General features: G+C 32.0%; 2 protein-coding genes across 2 annotated transcripts; one reads left to right on the forward strand and one right to left on the reverse strand.

Annotated features, from left to right (window-relative positions):
- Positions 1-1396: 1396 nt before the first annotated feature.
- Positions 1397-8896, forward strand: LOC134692306 (cartilage matrix protein-like; the record flags this gene model as incomplete). The annotated part of the gene is made up of 7 exons (XM_063552757.1): positions 1397-2042; positions 2946-2990; positions 3952-3969; positions 4561-4995; positions 6658-6792; positions 7481-7528; positions 8568-8896. Coding segments are annotated over 6 exons (1302 nt in total), but the record flags the coding sequence as incomplete, so codon positions are not given.
- Positions 8897-9459: 563 nt separating this feature from the next.
- On the reverse strand, positions 9460-14124 carry LOC134693242 (sulfotransferase 1B1-like). Its single transcript, XM_063553986.1, has 4 exons — positions 13804-14124; positions 12669-12769; positions 11342-11510; positions 9460-10517 (listed from the first exon to the last, which is right to left on the reverse strand). Exons 1-4 carry the CDS (start codon positions 14096-14098, stop codon positions 10402-10404), a joined length of 681 nt encoding a protein of 226 aa, XP_063410056.1. The 5' UTR covers positions 14099-14124; the 3' UTR covers positions 9460-10401.
- Positions 14125-15372: the final 1248 nt, after the last annotated feature.

The following is a 15372-nucleotide window of genomic DNA, read 5'->3' on the forward strand; positions in this document are numbered from 1 at the left end:
CAGAGCAGCAAGCTACACTTTATTTAACAGATAATGACATAAAATGATATAAAAACATAAAATGGCAATGACGTAGTAGAATTTTTTATTTTTTTTTATTTTATCGCAAATGATCTCGGAATGTATCTTTCCTTGCGCTTGGGTATTTTCCCTCGAACGTCGCACAACTTAACTATAATCTGTACAAGTTCGAGTCTTCTCCGTCGTAAAAATTACCTTTCTCCCTTTTACATTAGACAAGAAACAACTTGATTGTTGTTTATCTAACAGTTTTATTTATTCGTCTTTCACAAATTTATTAATTGCTTGTTATCTATTTAGATTTTAAATGGAATTATACATATATATCAATAACAAGATCTAAATAACACAGTTTCATGAAACCATTTATAACATACAATTTCAACGGGCCTGTGTTCTGAAAATATTAACACGCCCATGATTTGTAGGAGAACTGCCTCATTAACATAATTGCTTGTAATATTTCAAATGCTCCCCCACTTTTAGAACATTTTGTGGAAATTCGAAGTCCTGCTCATTCCAATTTTGAACTTGTAAACAAAAGTAATAAGTAAGATAATTGCTTTCTATAATTCAAAAGAAGGCATATATTGCTGTTGTTTTACAATATGTACTTAGATCGAAACGAAAGTTTTCTCTTTTTAATTGTTTTACATTTGTCAAGTTGGGGCCTTTCATGGCATGATATCCGGTATTGTTAGGCGCATTGTTGAAAGACGAACGATGACGATGTTAGCTTCTCAATTAATTTTGTCTCTGATGGTGTCGTCATCGGCAATCATGACATATTTTCTCAGCTTTATATGATTAATGTTGAATGGCTAGGAAAGGACACTTGATATCTACTTTAAACCTAACCACTTGTAAACTGTAAGTACTTTCGACTTTGTGCCTAATATGTAAGACAAAATTCCCGAATCCGTTTATATAAACTTAATAGATAATTAAAACAAGTATGAATCGTATTAAACCATATTTAGACAAATAAACATTTATAGTCGAACTAAGTAAGTATATTTTGTAACTATACAAGCTCTTTGTAAAAATACAATATAAATTGACTATTTATTACGCAACGGAAAAAGGGAAACAACTATCATATTCACATGCATCATACGAAGTGAGTGGTGTATCCGCCATATCCACAAAATTGTTGAGCCTCAGAGTAAGGGAGATAACTAAACTAAACAAGGAAGAACCAGAGCTTCACATAACTCGAAAACAGAATGATTACTAGGGTAAAAAACTCATCCAAGATATCCATTTAATGGAATAACGCCCACCATTTTTACAAACCCTCGTTCCGTCCGTGGTTATCATTGATTTTATCATCTTGTCATAATAATTATTACTACTGTTTTAATTATTATTGTAAAATGCAGCCTCAGTTAACATACCGGATAGATCATCTAGTTATTGCAAGTCTAAAGTAGACCTCGCCTTTGTCGTCGATACATCAAGAAGTATTCCACATATAGACTTTACACGACAAATACGGTTTATTGAAGATATTGTAAGCTTTCTAGATGTTGGTCCGCAGAAGACACGTGTTTCAGCTGTGTCATTTAGTAATTATGGCTTCCCCGAGTTTGGATTTAACAATTTTTCTAGAAAAGAGGATGTGTTAAAATCAATCAAAAGAATTGATCATTCTCAGGGTGATGCTACTAGAACATATCTTGCCTTGGAATATACACACTACATACTTTACGGGCCTGGGAATGGTGAACGGCCGGATGTAGCAGATGTCGTTATTGTTTTGACAGACGGAAAAACAAATCCAGGCAGTTATGATAAATACGGCGATGAAAGTGGAAAGCGACAAACTCAGATCGAGGCTGCCATCATTAAGGCCAGACCAGCTTTCATATTTGTTATTGGAGTTGGAAGTCTTGTAGATATTGACGAATTGAACGGCATGTCTAGTGATCCAGATAGAGAATTTACGATCCAAGTTTCTTCTTTCGAAGCTTTGAATACAGATACTGTCAAACGAACGTTATTATCAAGAGTTTGCGTGGGTAAGTAATACTGCAACCAAAGGACCATTGTAATCAAAGTATATGTAGTGTCAACAAATAAATAACTCATGAATAAAAGAATTTTTTTTTACAAAAATAAAAAAGATCATTGAACTTTTTGGGACAGAAATATGACAATATGACGGCGATAAACTTGTCTGTATGAAATATTTCAATTTTAGTCAGAGGACTACCAAAGCAGACACAAAAAAAACTACGAAAAAAGTACAAAGACATTTTATATCATTTATGATAATGGCTCGATATAAAACAGAACCATACATGTAGGTTCGAAGTAACAACGAAATCAAAACCAGTTACTAAAATATAAGAATCGCATTTGAAAGTAAGCTAAGAGTTTTTAACCTGTTGATATTAAAGCAAACGACCTTGGACCCTAATTTAATTTTCTGTACAGCAGAGTCAACATAACAAAGCATAACATCCTCGATGGTCGTATGATAGCGTGCTCGTCTCGGTGCTTGGGAATGTGGGTTCGAACGCAAACCATTCGAATCAAAGACTTAAAACAATTGGAATGTGCTACTACAGTTCCGTGCAACAATAATTTGGTCAATCGATCAATAGTGGAGCACAATTATTACTGATTAGAATACCGATTGTTTTGTGAAATATCAGTCCAACAAACTAAACAAATATGTTCAATGTAAATTAATTACCAGCATTTGTAGGATATAATCTTCGATATTGTCTTCTTTTCAATAGCATCGTCGTAAGATTATTTACGACAGAAAACAACTGTACAATAGGAATAACAGTATCAAACGTTTAGTTATGATATCAACTATGTTCTGTGCTTAGTATGAAATTATTTGAAACAATTGCACATATTTAGAAGGTGTGGGTTTATCAATTAAAATCGAATTATTGCTTTTGTTTTAGCTGTAGGGACCACTACTGCACAACCACAACACTATGTGTCAACATGTGAGTCTTTTAAAATTTTATCAAAACTGATATAATTCGAGCTTTTGAAATTCAAAATTGATCATTAGTCGTTCCAATTTCATCTTTGAAGATAATGTAAACTTAGAATGTTTTTCAGTATACTAACCTGGCGTCAATGTCGACGAAGCAATCAAATATCTTGATATGGCCTTCAATAAAATTTCGATATCTATAAGTATAATGCAACCATTTAGCAACTGTTTCAATATTTAAATTACTGCAGATGTCTTAGCGTATATATGTCGATCGAAGAGCAATCCCATGTTTTAATATCTAATTAAAAAGAGCAATTAAAGGACAAAACAAGCCTTCAATATGAATCGACATTTGAAAATATATGGCAACCGTTACGTAATTGTTAATATGTGCAAGCTGTTGCTGACGGTTTAGCATATATATTGCTAAAATAGTAATTAAATATCTTTGAAGGTGTAGTGAAAGGATAACAAATGGCCTTCCTCAGGATTCGATATTTATAAGTTTATGGCAACCTTCAACCCACATATAAGAAATTTAATTTTGTCCCTAACACAAACGCATACTATTTTCTTATGTCTGATATTAAAGTGTTTATTCATTCTTTTATCTGTCCCTTTTCACCTCTGCATTCCTAAAACTTCTAATGTGTGCTATCGATATCTTAATAATGACAGAAGAATATATCATTACATGATGAAGAATAATATGTTATAAGCTGCAGTATTTTACAGTTTTTTTTTAAATTAATGTAATCCTTTTAAATATGTTTTGTTTTTAATTCCAAGTATGTATATACCGTCAGAAAACGCTTTGAAGAAAATAAATATCTTCTTCCCGAATAACTATATGTTTTATAAATTTACTCACGTATGGATAGAACAATTTTACCATTCCTTAAACTATTTGTATTGTTTGGATCGTAATTGACTGATAAACACAGCTTGTTATGTTGTTTTTGTAGCCCCACCGCCATCACCACGTAAGTTAGCTAACATTTAGGCAACAGTCAAATAACATTCATAATAAGACAATAATAATCAATATGCTTTATATATAATGAAATAAATTGATAATTAATTATCAAATGATCTTGTATAAAAAGTCTTCACCGTGTATACAAATTTGATATTATGTGATAATAAGAAAACAATTCAGTAAGATGTACCATATTTGAACATCGATAAACTATGTATGATTATTATGTAAAACTTCAAACACAAGACGACGGGCGTATCATGCATCACTGTTTTGTTTCATTAACCGGATTTTCATAGTAGTTTGCTTGCATTTAAACACATAAACTCTACCATACAAGAATACTTCAAAATCACATTACAGTTGGAAACATATATAATATATAGTATATATAATAAAAAGCGAAACACTTATGACTGATATCTTTATACTCATGCTTTGTTAAAGCTAACTATGATAAAGATGGTTTGATTTGCAACGTTAACACTTTTGTTTTAGATATGTTATGCTTTCACATAAAAACTACAAACCCATATGGGAATATTAGTGCTATCAATATGTACTTTGCTGAATAGAACATTATTTTTGTTTGTAGCCTGTCGTCGAGCAGTCGCCGACATTTTCTTCATTGCTGATAGCTCAACTAGTATAGGTATCACTGCATTTAATGAATTAAAGATATTTGCAACGTCTGTTTTGAATAGATTTACAATTGGTCCTGATCACATAAAGATTGGTCTCATTACATTTTCGGATGACGCAGAAATACAGTTTAAACTGAATACCTATGGTAGAAAGTCAGATATAATAAATGCTATTTTGAATATTCCTTATACTACTGGCATCACAAATACTCATAAGGCCTTACAACTGCTTTACAAGGATGGATTTACGAGAGCTAGCGGCGAGCGAGGAAACACAGTCCCAAAAATGGCAATCGTTGTTACAGACGGAGCATCAACTAAACCATTGCATACAAAAATGCAAGCAGTTAAGGCAAAAAATCAAGGAATTATCATTTTTGCAGTTGGTATGTTTACATTATCAAAACGTTCAAAATTAAAAAGGTAAAAACTCATAATGAATACGCTATGAATCTAAAAGTCCTTTTGAAGTTAAAACATACGAAGTCTTGAATGTAAAAGATTATTGATGAATAAAGAAACCATATCAAATATAATAAAAAAGGGGAGTAATTGCAATATCTAATTCGATTATGAAATCCAAATTAAATTCTATCCCACAAATTTGAAGTCGAACGAACGCTGTTAAATAGGCAAGTGCAATGACCAAACAAACTGATTTAAGAAATCAATAAAGAAATAGATAGATAAACATAATAAAGATATAGATTAATAAGTCAGTAAATGGTGAAGTAAAGATCATATAATCTAAATTTACTCTAAAATAACGGAATTTCAGGAGACTGTTTCAACATCCAACATCAAAGTAACCATTGGAAAATCTATAATCCATTTTATATTGTATGTTTAACATAGACAGGCACTATTTCACCTTCAATTTACTCATACACAAATTCCTAGAAGTTGTTAGAACCTAGTAAAATTTGAATATAAAATTTCGATTTACATAGTTGCGATAAGATAACATTGTTTGTCACTGTTAAATATTGTTGTTGATGACCAAAATGAAAAACTATCGACAACTGTGAAATTTTACATTAAATGACATGCCTCACAAACATTAATAAGTTTGCGTCTTAAATAACTAAATAGCTTTATTTCAAATATTAAAATTTGCGTCTGCAATAATAACGTAACATTTTATGAATTTACAAGAGATACAGTTTTTAAAATCATTTGCCATTTACATTGTGTTTTCATGTTCCGATAGATATAGGAAGATGTGGTGTGAGTGCAAATGAGACAACTCTCCATCCAAATAACAATTTAAAAATTAAACCATTATAGGTTAAAGTACGGCCTTCAACACGGAGCCTTGGCTCACACCGAACAACAAGCCACCGAACAACAATATGCCACTATGATGTTTACACATAACCATGTAAAAGTGAACCTGCCTTATAATAAAATTGAGAATGTATCAAAGAGACAACAACCCGACCATAGAAAAACAACAGAAGAAGGTCACCAACAGGTCTTCAATGTTACGAGAAATTCCCGCACCCGAAGCCGTCCTTCAGCTTTCCCAATTATGTTCATATTGGAAGTCTTTTTGAAAATAATTCTGAAACGAACTGAATTGGGCACGTTTAGTTGAACCCTTTTTATTGACGATGTTTTATTTGAATTTTTATTTCAAGTAAAAGCAGATCTTTATACACACATCAACAAGTGAAAACATGTTTGAATATTGTTCTGCTGCAATAATAAGCAAACCAGAAAAAGACTGTTTGGAAGCTTGTAGCCCGTGTGAGTCCTGAATTAAGTCTTTCAATTTAGTTCATTTATATATTCTTGAGTTAATTGAGACGGATACTTTCATTGAACTAGGTACCATTTAGGGACCAGCTGAAACCAGACTCCAGGTGTAGAATTTTCTCGCTGCGTCAAAAATCCTGTTATGCCTAAGGCTATTTTTCTATTCTTTACTCGAGTTGTCTTTTCGACACATTCCGAATTTCCTCTGTTAATTCTATATAAATTAATTCCAACTTAACCTGATTGTACTATATTGAATACAATTTTGAACTAATATTTCTCTTCCCGAGGTGTTGGACCATACATAGATCAGAAGGAATTGGATATCATGGCGTCCTCTCCTACATCAAAGTATTCATTTTCTGTTGACAGCTATGCTGCTCTGTCGTCAATCGAAAGCTCATTAGCACGGAGGACATGTAGAGGTAAAAATTATTTTTCTGAAGCATTTCTTAAACATTTGTGAAAAGCAGAGTGGATATGACATGCAGTATATTGGGTACTGTTATTTGTCGGTTTGTCTTTTTCTTTTTAGGAATAATATAATCAGTGTATTTTCTGTATATGAGTTAACTGTTTCTCGAGTATCTTTCGCCCCTCTTTTGTAGATATTAGTAATCGATATGTTGGTATGAAGCTGTGCATTATTCATGAATTCTTTTATTCTTTTTCCAAAATCATTATTCATGAAATCTTTTATTCTTTTTTCAAAAGGTTTATGTTGTTTTTCTTGACAAATCAAATCAAATAGCGATATCACCATAAATAAAAAAAAAACAGAATTGTTACACCATGGATTAAAAGGGAAAATAATCGATACTAAATAAAACCAACAGTAGTAAACCGCTGTTTGATCTCGTAAATCGATAAGAAAACAAATCTTTGTTACAAACTAAAACTGAGGGAAACGCATTTTATATAAGAGGAGAACAGCGACAAAACATTAAAATGTAACATACACAGAAACTAACTAATTATTAGACAAAATCCGATGAGTATAACAAATATAACATCAAAACTTAATACATGAATTTGGGAAAGAAAAGTACCGTGACACGTCTTATAGTAATGTGAATTCATTTAACTTGTTTTCATGTATTGCATTGCTTGTAGTTGCAGTCCAACGGAATCCATGAATAAACCTAGGAAAACAATAGATAGGTATGTGTGCCTTATGTTATGACAAGCATAAAACTATTGCGATGGGGAAAATAGATATGACAGTTCTTGTCCATTCGTTTTTGATGCGTTTTATTAATTTTTTTTTGCCATGTGATTATGGACTTTCCGAATTGATTGTCCTCTAAGTTCAGTATTTTTGTGATTTTACTTTTTTCAAATAAGGTAGCTCAGTAATCATTATTGCAAAACAGTGTACAGCCTTGACATATTTGTCTTGAATAGATACTCGTCAATTCCAAAAGTTGCTTGTTTCAAATTCCCTCAGTTGGCCAGGATGCAAAATAAAGATGCCTGTTTAAATTAAAATCAACAGTCATGGAAGCAGGAGGCTCGACAGTTCTAGGACCGATTCCTATCTGTCAATATACGGAGACCGATTTATAAGATATTTTAGTAATGATATGATTGAATAAGTGTCAAAGGTGGTAGTTCTTAAGCTTGGATTGAACAAGGTACTCTCCCTATACGAAGCATTGCATCTAACGTCCTAACTCATATAAACCTTAACTGTTTAGGAAATCCAACAATATTCTCTGAATAGATATAGGAAGATGTGGTGTGAGTGCCAATGAGACAACTCTCCATCCAAATAACAATTTAAAAATTAAACCATTATAGGTTAAAGTACGGCCTTCAACACGGAGCCTTGGCTCACACCGAACAACAAGCTATAAAGGGCCCCAAAATTACTAGTGTAAAACCATTCAAACAGGAAAACCAACGGTCTAATCTATATAAACAAAACGAGAAACGAGAAACACGTATATATTACATAAACAAACGACAACTACTGTACATCAGATTCCTGACTTAGAAGCATATATTTTGTCTTCGGGACAGACTCGAATAAAAAAAAGAATCTGATATGAAATGAAAAATAAGACACTTATGACGACATTATAATTCAGGTACTTCCCAATTATAAAAGTCAAGTCAAGTCATTATTTTGAAATTAAAAACAAACACAGCAGCAAGTTTAAGTTGACACATGTTCATTATAATATTTCTTTACTTTCAGTGTGATGACTTTGATATGAATGAGATGGAGATATAAAGTGAAGATATTATAAAGAATTCCGTGTGCCAGTGTTTTCTGTTCTTACTATTTTAATATGAATCACTTCCAGAATCAGAAGTGTTTTATTCCTTGTAAAATCAATTGTTTTTATCCATTGCAAAATATTATTACTTTTAAACGTATTGCATATCTATTTGTACATATAAGTCACTATTTGGCCTTTATTTTGAGCGTCACTGATGAGTCTTTCGTAGATGGAATACGTATATGGCCTTCATTATTTCAATCCTTGAATCAATGATAAGTTTAATGACATTTGGTCACAATTAGCACATGAACCATAAATCAAAATGAAATTATATTATGTATGATTATATTATATAATGCGCCCTGTGTAACAAAAATGAATTCAGGTTATGTATTCAAAGCATAAAATATCTTCTTATACTTAACTTTTTTGTTGTCTTTAAAAGTCAGAAATCATTTGCCAAATGTTAAACACAATATCCCATCCAAGAAAAAGTATATATAATATACCTAAATCAAATGTGAATTTCAAAAATGAAAAGTCTATAAAAACTAACCAAATTGAATATAATACTTACTACAAATTACTATGATAGTCATGCCTTTATTCTGGCGTATATATTTTAGGTCCAGGTTGTACTTAGGTGAGGTTTGAAATTCGTGTCAAATGTTCGGACTTCTTGGTGTTTTTCCATACAATTCAAGGTAAAATATTTTGCCGCATAACACCCAATTTTTTTTCAAGACTCAATAGCTCATGAAAGGTCATTACCAAAATTTCAGATGATTTGTTATTTTCTTTCTTTTGTTTTGAGATCCAAATAATACTAATGCAAATATAAGGTAAAAGTCCTAGTCAGCCTTTTCCCGCCATATTTTAAATCTCAAATATCTCGAAAAGGAGGTAAATGACCTATCGACAGTTTTAGTTTATTGTTATCCTTTACGAATTCTCGAACATATCATAGTATCAATTTTAATATTGACAAAAATGATAGAACAAACAAGATAATCAGAATTGCGTGAAGTCACTTCATCTAAACTCTTGTGGATAGTTGTCTCATTGGTGATCATACCACTTTTGTAGTACTTGTTTAATGTGAAATAACAATTATATTCCGCTGTTTATACATTATAAAATATGTTTATATATAAGTAAACAAATGTGAATACACTCATACTGCATGTTCAGGTAGTAAAAAAGCGTAGGCTGTGAAATAAAAGAGAGACGAAAGATACCAGAGGGACAATCAAACTCATAAATCGAAAATAAACTGACAACGCAATGGCTAAAAATGAAAAATTCAAACAGGCAAACAATAGTACACATGACACAACATAGAAAACTAAAGAAACCCTCCAAAAACAAGGTTAGGTGATCTCAGATGCTCCGGAAGGGAAAGCAGATCCTGAACCACATGTGGCACCTGACGTGTTACTTAGGAGAAAATATATCCGGTAAATAGACTAATTCGGTAGGTTACATTTATGAAAGGGAAGTATTATAGTTACGACGTAAGGAACATATCCGATATCATTTGTGAAACGGTTAACAGGAACGGTCCATCAAATTTAGGCTGACAATAATTTTTCGGGCAGGTTATTTCGACCATGAAGTAGATTTGTACATTCAATGTGACTTTGTGTTGTACAATGTAAAAAAGGGCGAAATATACAAGAAGGATATTGAACACATGCAGAGCAACATTGCTGAAAATTAAATCTAGTTTATGTGGCTCAGTGGAATTATTTGTTTAAAGCGATTATTTGATAAATACAAAGTTTTCAAACAATATTGGTACAGTATCTACTGCGTTTCATATATGAAGTCTACTTCGACTCCTTTCATTTCCTTTTTGTATATTGCGTCAAATTGTTCATTTTGAGATACCGTAAACCAGTTCTTCCAGTCTCCAATTTCTCCTGGAAAGAAAAAAAACCATGACGATTAACGAGCTTCATGAGAGAGTGAAAAACTTAGAAAGGGAACATTTCGGAAAATTATAGTTCATGAAGTAATTTTTAAAGACATATTGTTCACAAACATGACAGTTTTTGAGAAATTCCTTTGTAGAAATAAACTCCCACAACTACAATAACATAACAGTAGACGTCCTTGAACGGACAACAGATATCATTTTTACTACATTTATACACATTTAAGACATCTTAGCAAACGATAGAAAACTTGCACCTTTTTTCGTAAAATTGTTGCTTGCGTTTTATTCAAGACTTATGGTTAAAAAGACCATCATGACACTGACTTTTTATTTGTAAACCACGTTAAAACATACATGAATGAGAACTACATTTTAAAGAGAAAAAAAATTCGATGTTTTAGTTAGTCCCGGTATATAGTGTAAAACCCTGTTAACCTGAATAATAATTGTAATAAAAATTATATTTTTTCAGTAACTCACTCTTAATTGATTAAGAAGAAAAAACAACAAGTACATGCGAATTCATAAGATATATTGCTCATTTTCTTTGTACTTGTTTGGCTCTATACAAATATGTTGATATGAGCGTCACTGGTAAGTTTTATGTAGACAAATCGCGAGTCTGGCGGCATACTTAATTATAATATATAACTATGTCTTAAGTTTTGTAAAGTGATTACTGGGCACCTAGTAATCCTCATCTCATTTAAACGGTAAAACATCACGTTTTCTTAACAACACCGACTTGTATTCTCTTAATATTTACCTTTGCTAAACAACACCGACTTGTATTCTCTTGATATTTACCTTTTCTAAACAATACTGACTTGTAATCTTTTGATAGTGCAACCGTAGCATCCTGTTTGTAATGTTTCAATTTTTGAAAGACATTTTTATCGGCAACTTCTGCTATGAACTTGTCATCAAAGGGAACTTCAAGGAACTCAGCAATGTGTCTGATTGTTTCAATTGGGCGCTACAATGTATGTTGAAAAGTAAGAGATACAAAAATTAGTGTTGGTCGCTAGTCTTTGGTCCTAGCGACGTTTCAATGGTGCTTTTTGCTGTCTAGTTAACGTTAAACAATCATCTTATTATTATTGATGTTCTGAAATCATAAATTCGTTTGAGTTGTTTGAGCTCTCAATATTGCAATTTGATTAGGTTCTTTCCTTTTTGAATTTTTTCTCCGATTTCATATAGAATCATATTCAAAACAGTGTGGTCCTGGCCATTGATTGACGACCTAAATTATCCCATTGACTGGGACAGATTAGGTGAACGTTTGTCTGTAACGACCATTGCTCACTTCGTACTTATTATAGGATTTAAACTGTGGGGTCACCAAAGGTTCTTAACGCCTTTAATATTAAAATAATTCGAAAAATTATTCAGGAATAACCTTTATATTTTGATTTATATTATTGATATAAATCAACACATCGTATAATTCCGGATTCGTTTTTCGAATTGCTTTTTTTAGGTGTTGAGAACCTTTGGTGACCCACAGATTCAGTGTCTTTAACAAGTACATAAGGAGCAGTGATTGTTACCGACAAACGTTCACCTAATCTGTCCCAGTCAATGGGATAATTAAGGTCGTCAATCAATGGCCAGGACCACACTGTTTCGAATATGATTCTAATTAAGATTTTACTAAGTTTAATGATTGTAACATAGAATTAACAAACCTCGTGAATTGTTTTGACAAAAGAAATTATGCGATATATTAAGGGTTCAAGTAATAATCCTTAAACGAATTGATTTTAAACATTGTAACATTTTCCTCTTACTAAAATGTATGAGGATAATGACTTCTGTAATGGTACAATAGTGCTGGAGCTAATAGTACTTCTTGTAATGATGAAAGTTGTAGAAATGTCCTTTTAAATAAATGTTTTAACTTTAAAGTTCGAAAACGAGTATATAAACTATGCATCTATTGCATTGGAGATCAATAGGTAAATCTGCAAACTTCGTCATATTTGGCTTCCCTACTGTTACATGTGCCGTGGTTTGTCAAATGATAAAGAGTTATGGTAAATTGAAAATAATATATAATTTGTATTCTTTTTTTCCATATTAATCGAAAAGTGACTTTACTAAAATGATAAAGCCTATATTATCTTTTTACCAATTTTAGATCTTCATAGAGCACGCTGTAAACATTCTTGAAATTTCTTGCAGCCTTCGTCATTTCTTTCGTGTAATTGAACCAACCAGTTAACAATCTATCTATTATGATATAGAATTAGATTGCAAAGATAACAAACAGAAAACGCAAACTTAAGATGACATTAACACAAACTAAACATAATGTGTTTTGTTAAGTTATGCTTACTTAAATGTGTACTGATGTCATCATGAAATGTTGATGATTCATTTCACATAGTCTTAGTTTAACTTCAAGATTTATTCACATTTTACGGGTATGTGCCGGTTCGGTTTGTACATTAATTTTAAATATCTCAAAAATACGGGATATCGAAGAATAGATAAAAGAAGCGAAAATAGAAGGAAAATATTCAAAGAGAAAGTGACAACGCCATTGTAAAATTTAAAATATAAAAATTTAACAAAATATTGAATCATTAATCATTTAGTCAAGAATCATGATCCGGTTAATGTATGCTCTTCAGGTATATCACCATTGTATTTATGTAGTAAAAACAGGTTAGACAATAATACAAATGAATAGTAAAGGAACTAGAGGCTCTACAGAGCCTGTGTCGCTCACCTTGGTCTGTGTGAATATCAAACAAAGGAAGCAGATGGATTAATGACAAAATGTGTTCTGGTGATGGTGATGTGTTTTTACATCTAACTTTACTGAACATTCTTGCTGCTTACAAGTATCTCTATCTATATTGAACTTGTCCCAGTAGTTTCAGTGGAAAATGTTAGTAAAAATTAACAAATTTTATGAAAATTGTTAAAAATTGACTATAAAGGACAATAGCTCCTTAGGGGGTCAATTGACCATTTCGGTCATGTTGAGATTTTTGTAAATATAACTTTGCTGAACATAAACGCAAAATGATGAGAAAAGCTCACTTGGCCCTTCGGGCCAGGTGAGCTAAAAATAAACGTGTTAAATTGTATACCATTACCCACTAATACGTTGTTAAGAAAACCTTAATTTCGAATTACGGCGTGAATGGAATTTTAAATATAAATTTGCTTTCCAAATATATCATTTAAATTATTTTGTATTAACGGGACTTATACCTAATATACAATAGTAAATTACTAAAAAGAAAACACATTACCATTGATAACTATATCTTCAAAATATTCCTTCCATTTCAAATCTCGAGGAACACCATTCATCTCTTTCAACCAATTGTACTGGGAAGCGTGTCTATCCTTCGGATTTCTGTTCAGATACACGACTTTAGCCTTTTTATCTTTATGCTTTGAAGGCAAGAAGCTCCAAGGCAGGTGTGAATGAAGAATTCTCCGCCTTTTTTCGGACTCCAATAATTGAAAGTCTGTCATAAAGTCTAAATGTATTTTCAGTGTCGCGTCCCTACTGTTATATTCTGTAGTATGGTCCACGAGCATAGTTATAATCTCGTGAACCCAATGGGTACCTGGAAGAATAATCGAGAATAACAATCACATTTCTGTGACAATTAACAGCAGAATAGTGTTACCATTATGAATACAGACTAAATATGGATGTTTGTTGCTGTTTATCATATTAGTTTTTGGAAATGATTTTGTAAATAAATTAGGCCGTTCGTTTGTATCGTTTCGATTATTATTTTGGGATTTTTCATAACTGACTATACGGTAAGTATTGTTCTGCTTGAGGATGACAGTATGAGACTATATGGTACAATTTTGTGTCATTTGGTCTCGTGTGAGTTCTTGTTTCGTAAGCATTCAGACCACATCGTTTTCTATATATTTACAAGTTTGGTAATGATAGACAAAACAAATTGTTTATAGAAAACAAATGAACAGAAAATATATCATCATACAATGATTTATATGTGTATGCAAACACACAATTTTGTATATTTGTTATGGCAATGAAATAAAACTTTCCTGTTTTAGGCGCTGTACATAATAAAATGTCATTCTTCCTGGAGTCAAAATTCTTTATGTCTTGAAACTGTTTTGCAGGATTTTCCCGTAAGCAAGGCCATGCAAAATATGCTGAGTCTTCATACTCAATGAATGGGTATATAGCTAGTTGTAAGTCTCCATCTGCTCGTCTAAAAATATCGTAAATATTTTATTCCGCGTTTACATTAAAAAAATATATAAGTCTTAATTGAAAAAAGCGTTTATACCTATAATTGCGTTTGATGAAATCGCAATGTTTATCCGTGTCCTTGCCAAAATAAAAAATGGTAGAGGGGTCAACTACACAAACAAGACTTTCCCATGGACCAAAAAGTGGAAAAAGTATATTTCAACAAAATGCATTTGACAAATAGGTTGAACAACGGATGTTTTAATCCCTTTTTACTGCAATTGGCGATTGCCAAATAAATGGATTACCAGATGTCCCAAAATGGATCTTAAATATAAATTTGATACTGAACAATAAACAATAAACTTGCGGAAAATGTGGAATACCGCACACGAAAGATGCCATAAGTGAAAACCATATACGGACTTCGACAATTAATGTAGCTTCGGTGACGTTGGAAATCGAAACGGTATTTTGAAGGCCATATAATTTACATCAGTTTAGGTCAGACTCTTGACTTTTAAAAGAGTCGAAATAGGATCAACGGATAATACAAACCCGAAGTTAAATGTAATACAAGCCGGCACAAAAAATATAAACTAATTCTAAATTGAATACAATGTTGAAACCGTGA

This window comes from Mytilus trossulus, chromosome 12, assembly GCF_036588685.1.
Source record: "Mytilus trossulus isolate FHL-02 chromosome 12, PNRI_Mtr1.1.1.hap1, whole genome shotgun sequence".
Lineage (NCBI taxonomy): Eukaryota > Metazoa > Mollusca > Bivalvia > Mytilida > Mytilidae > Mytilus > Mytilus trossulus.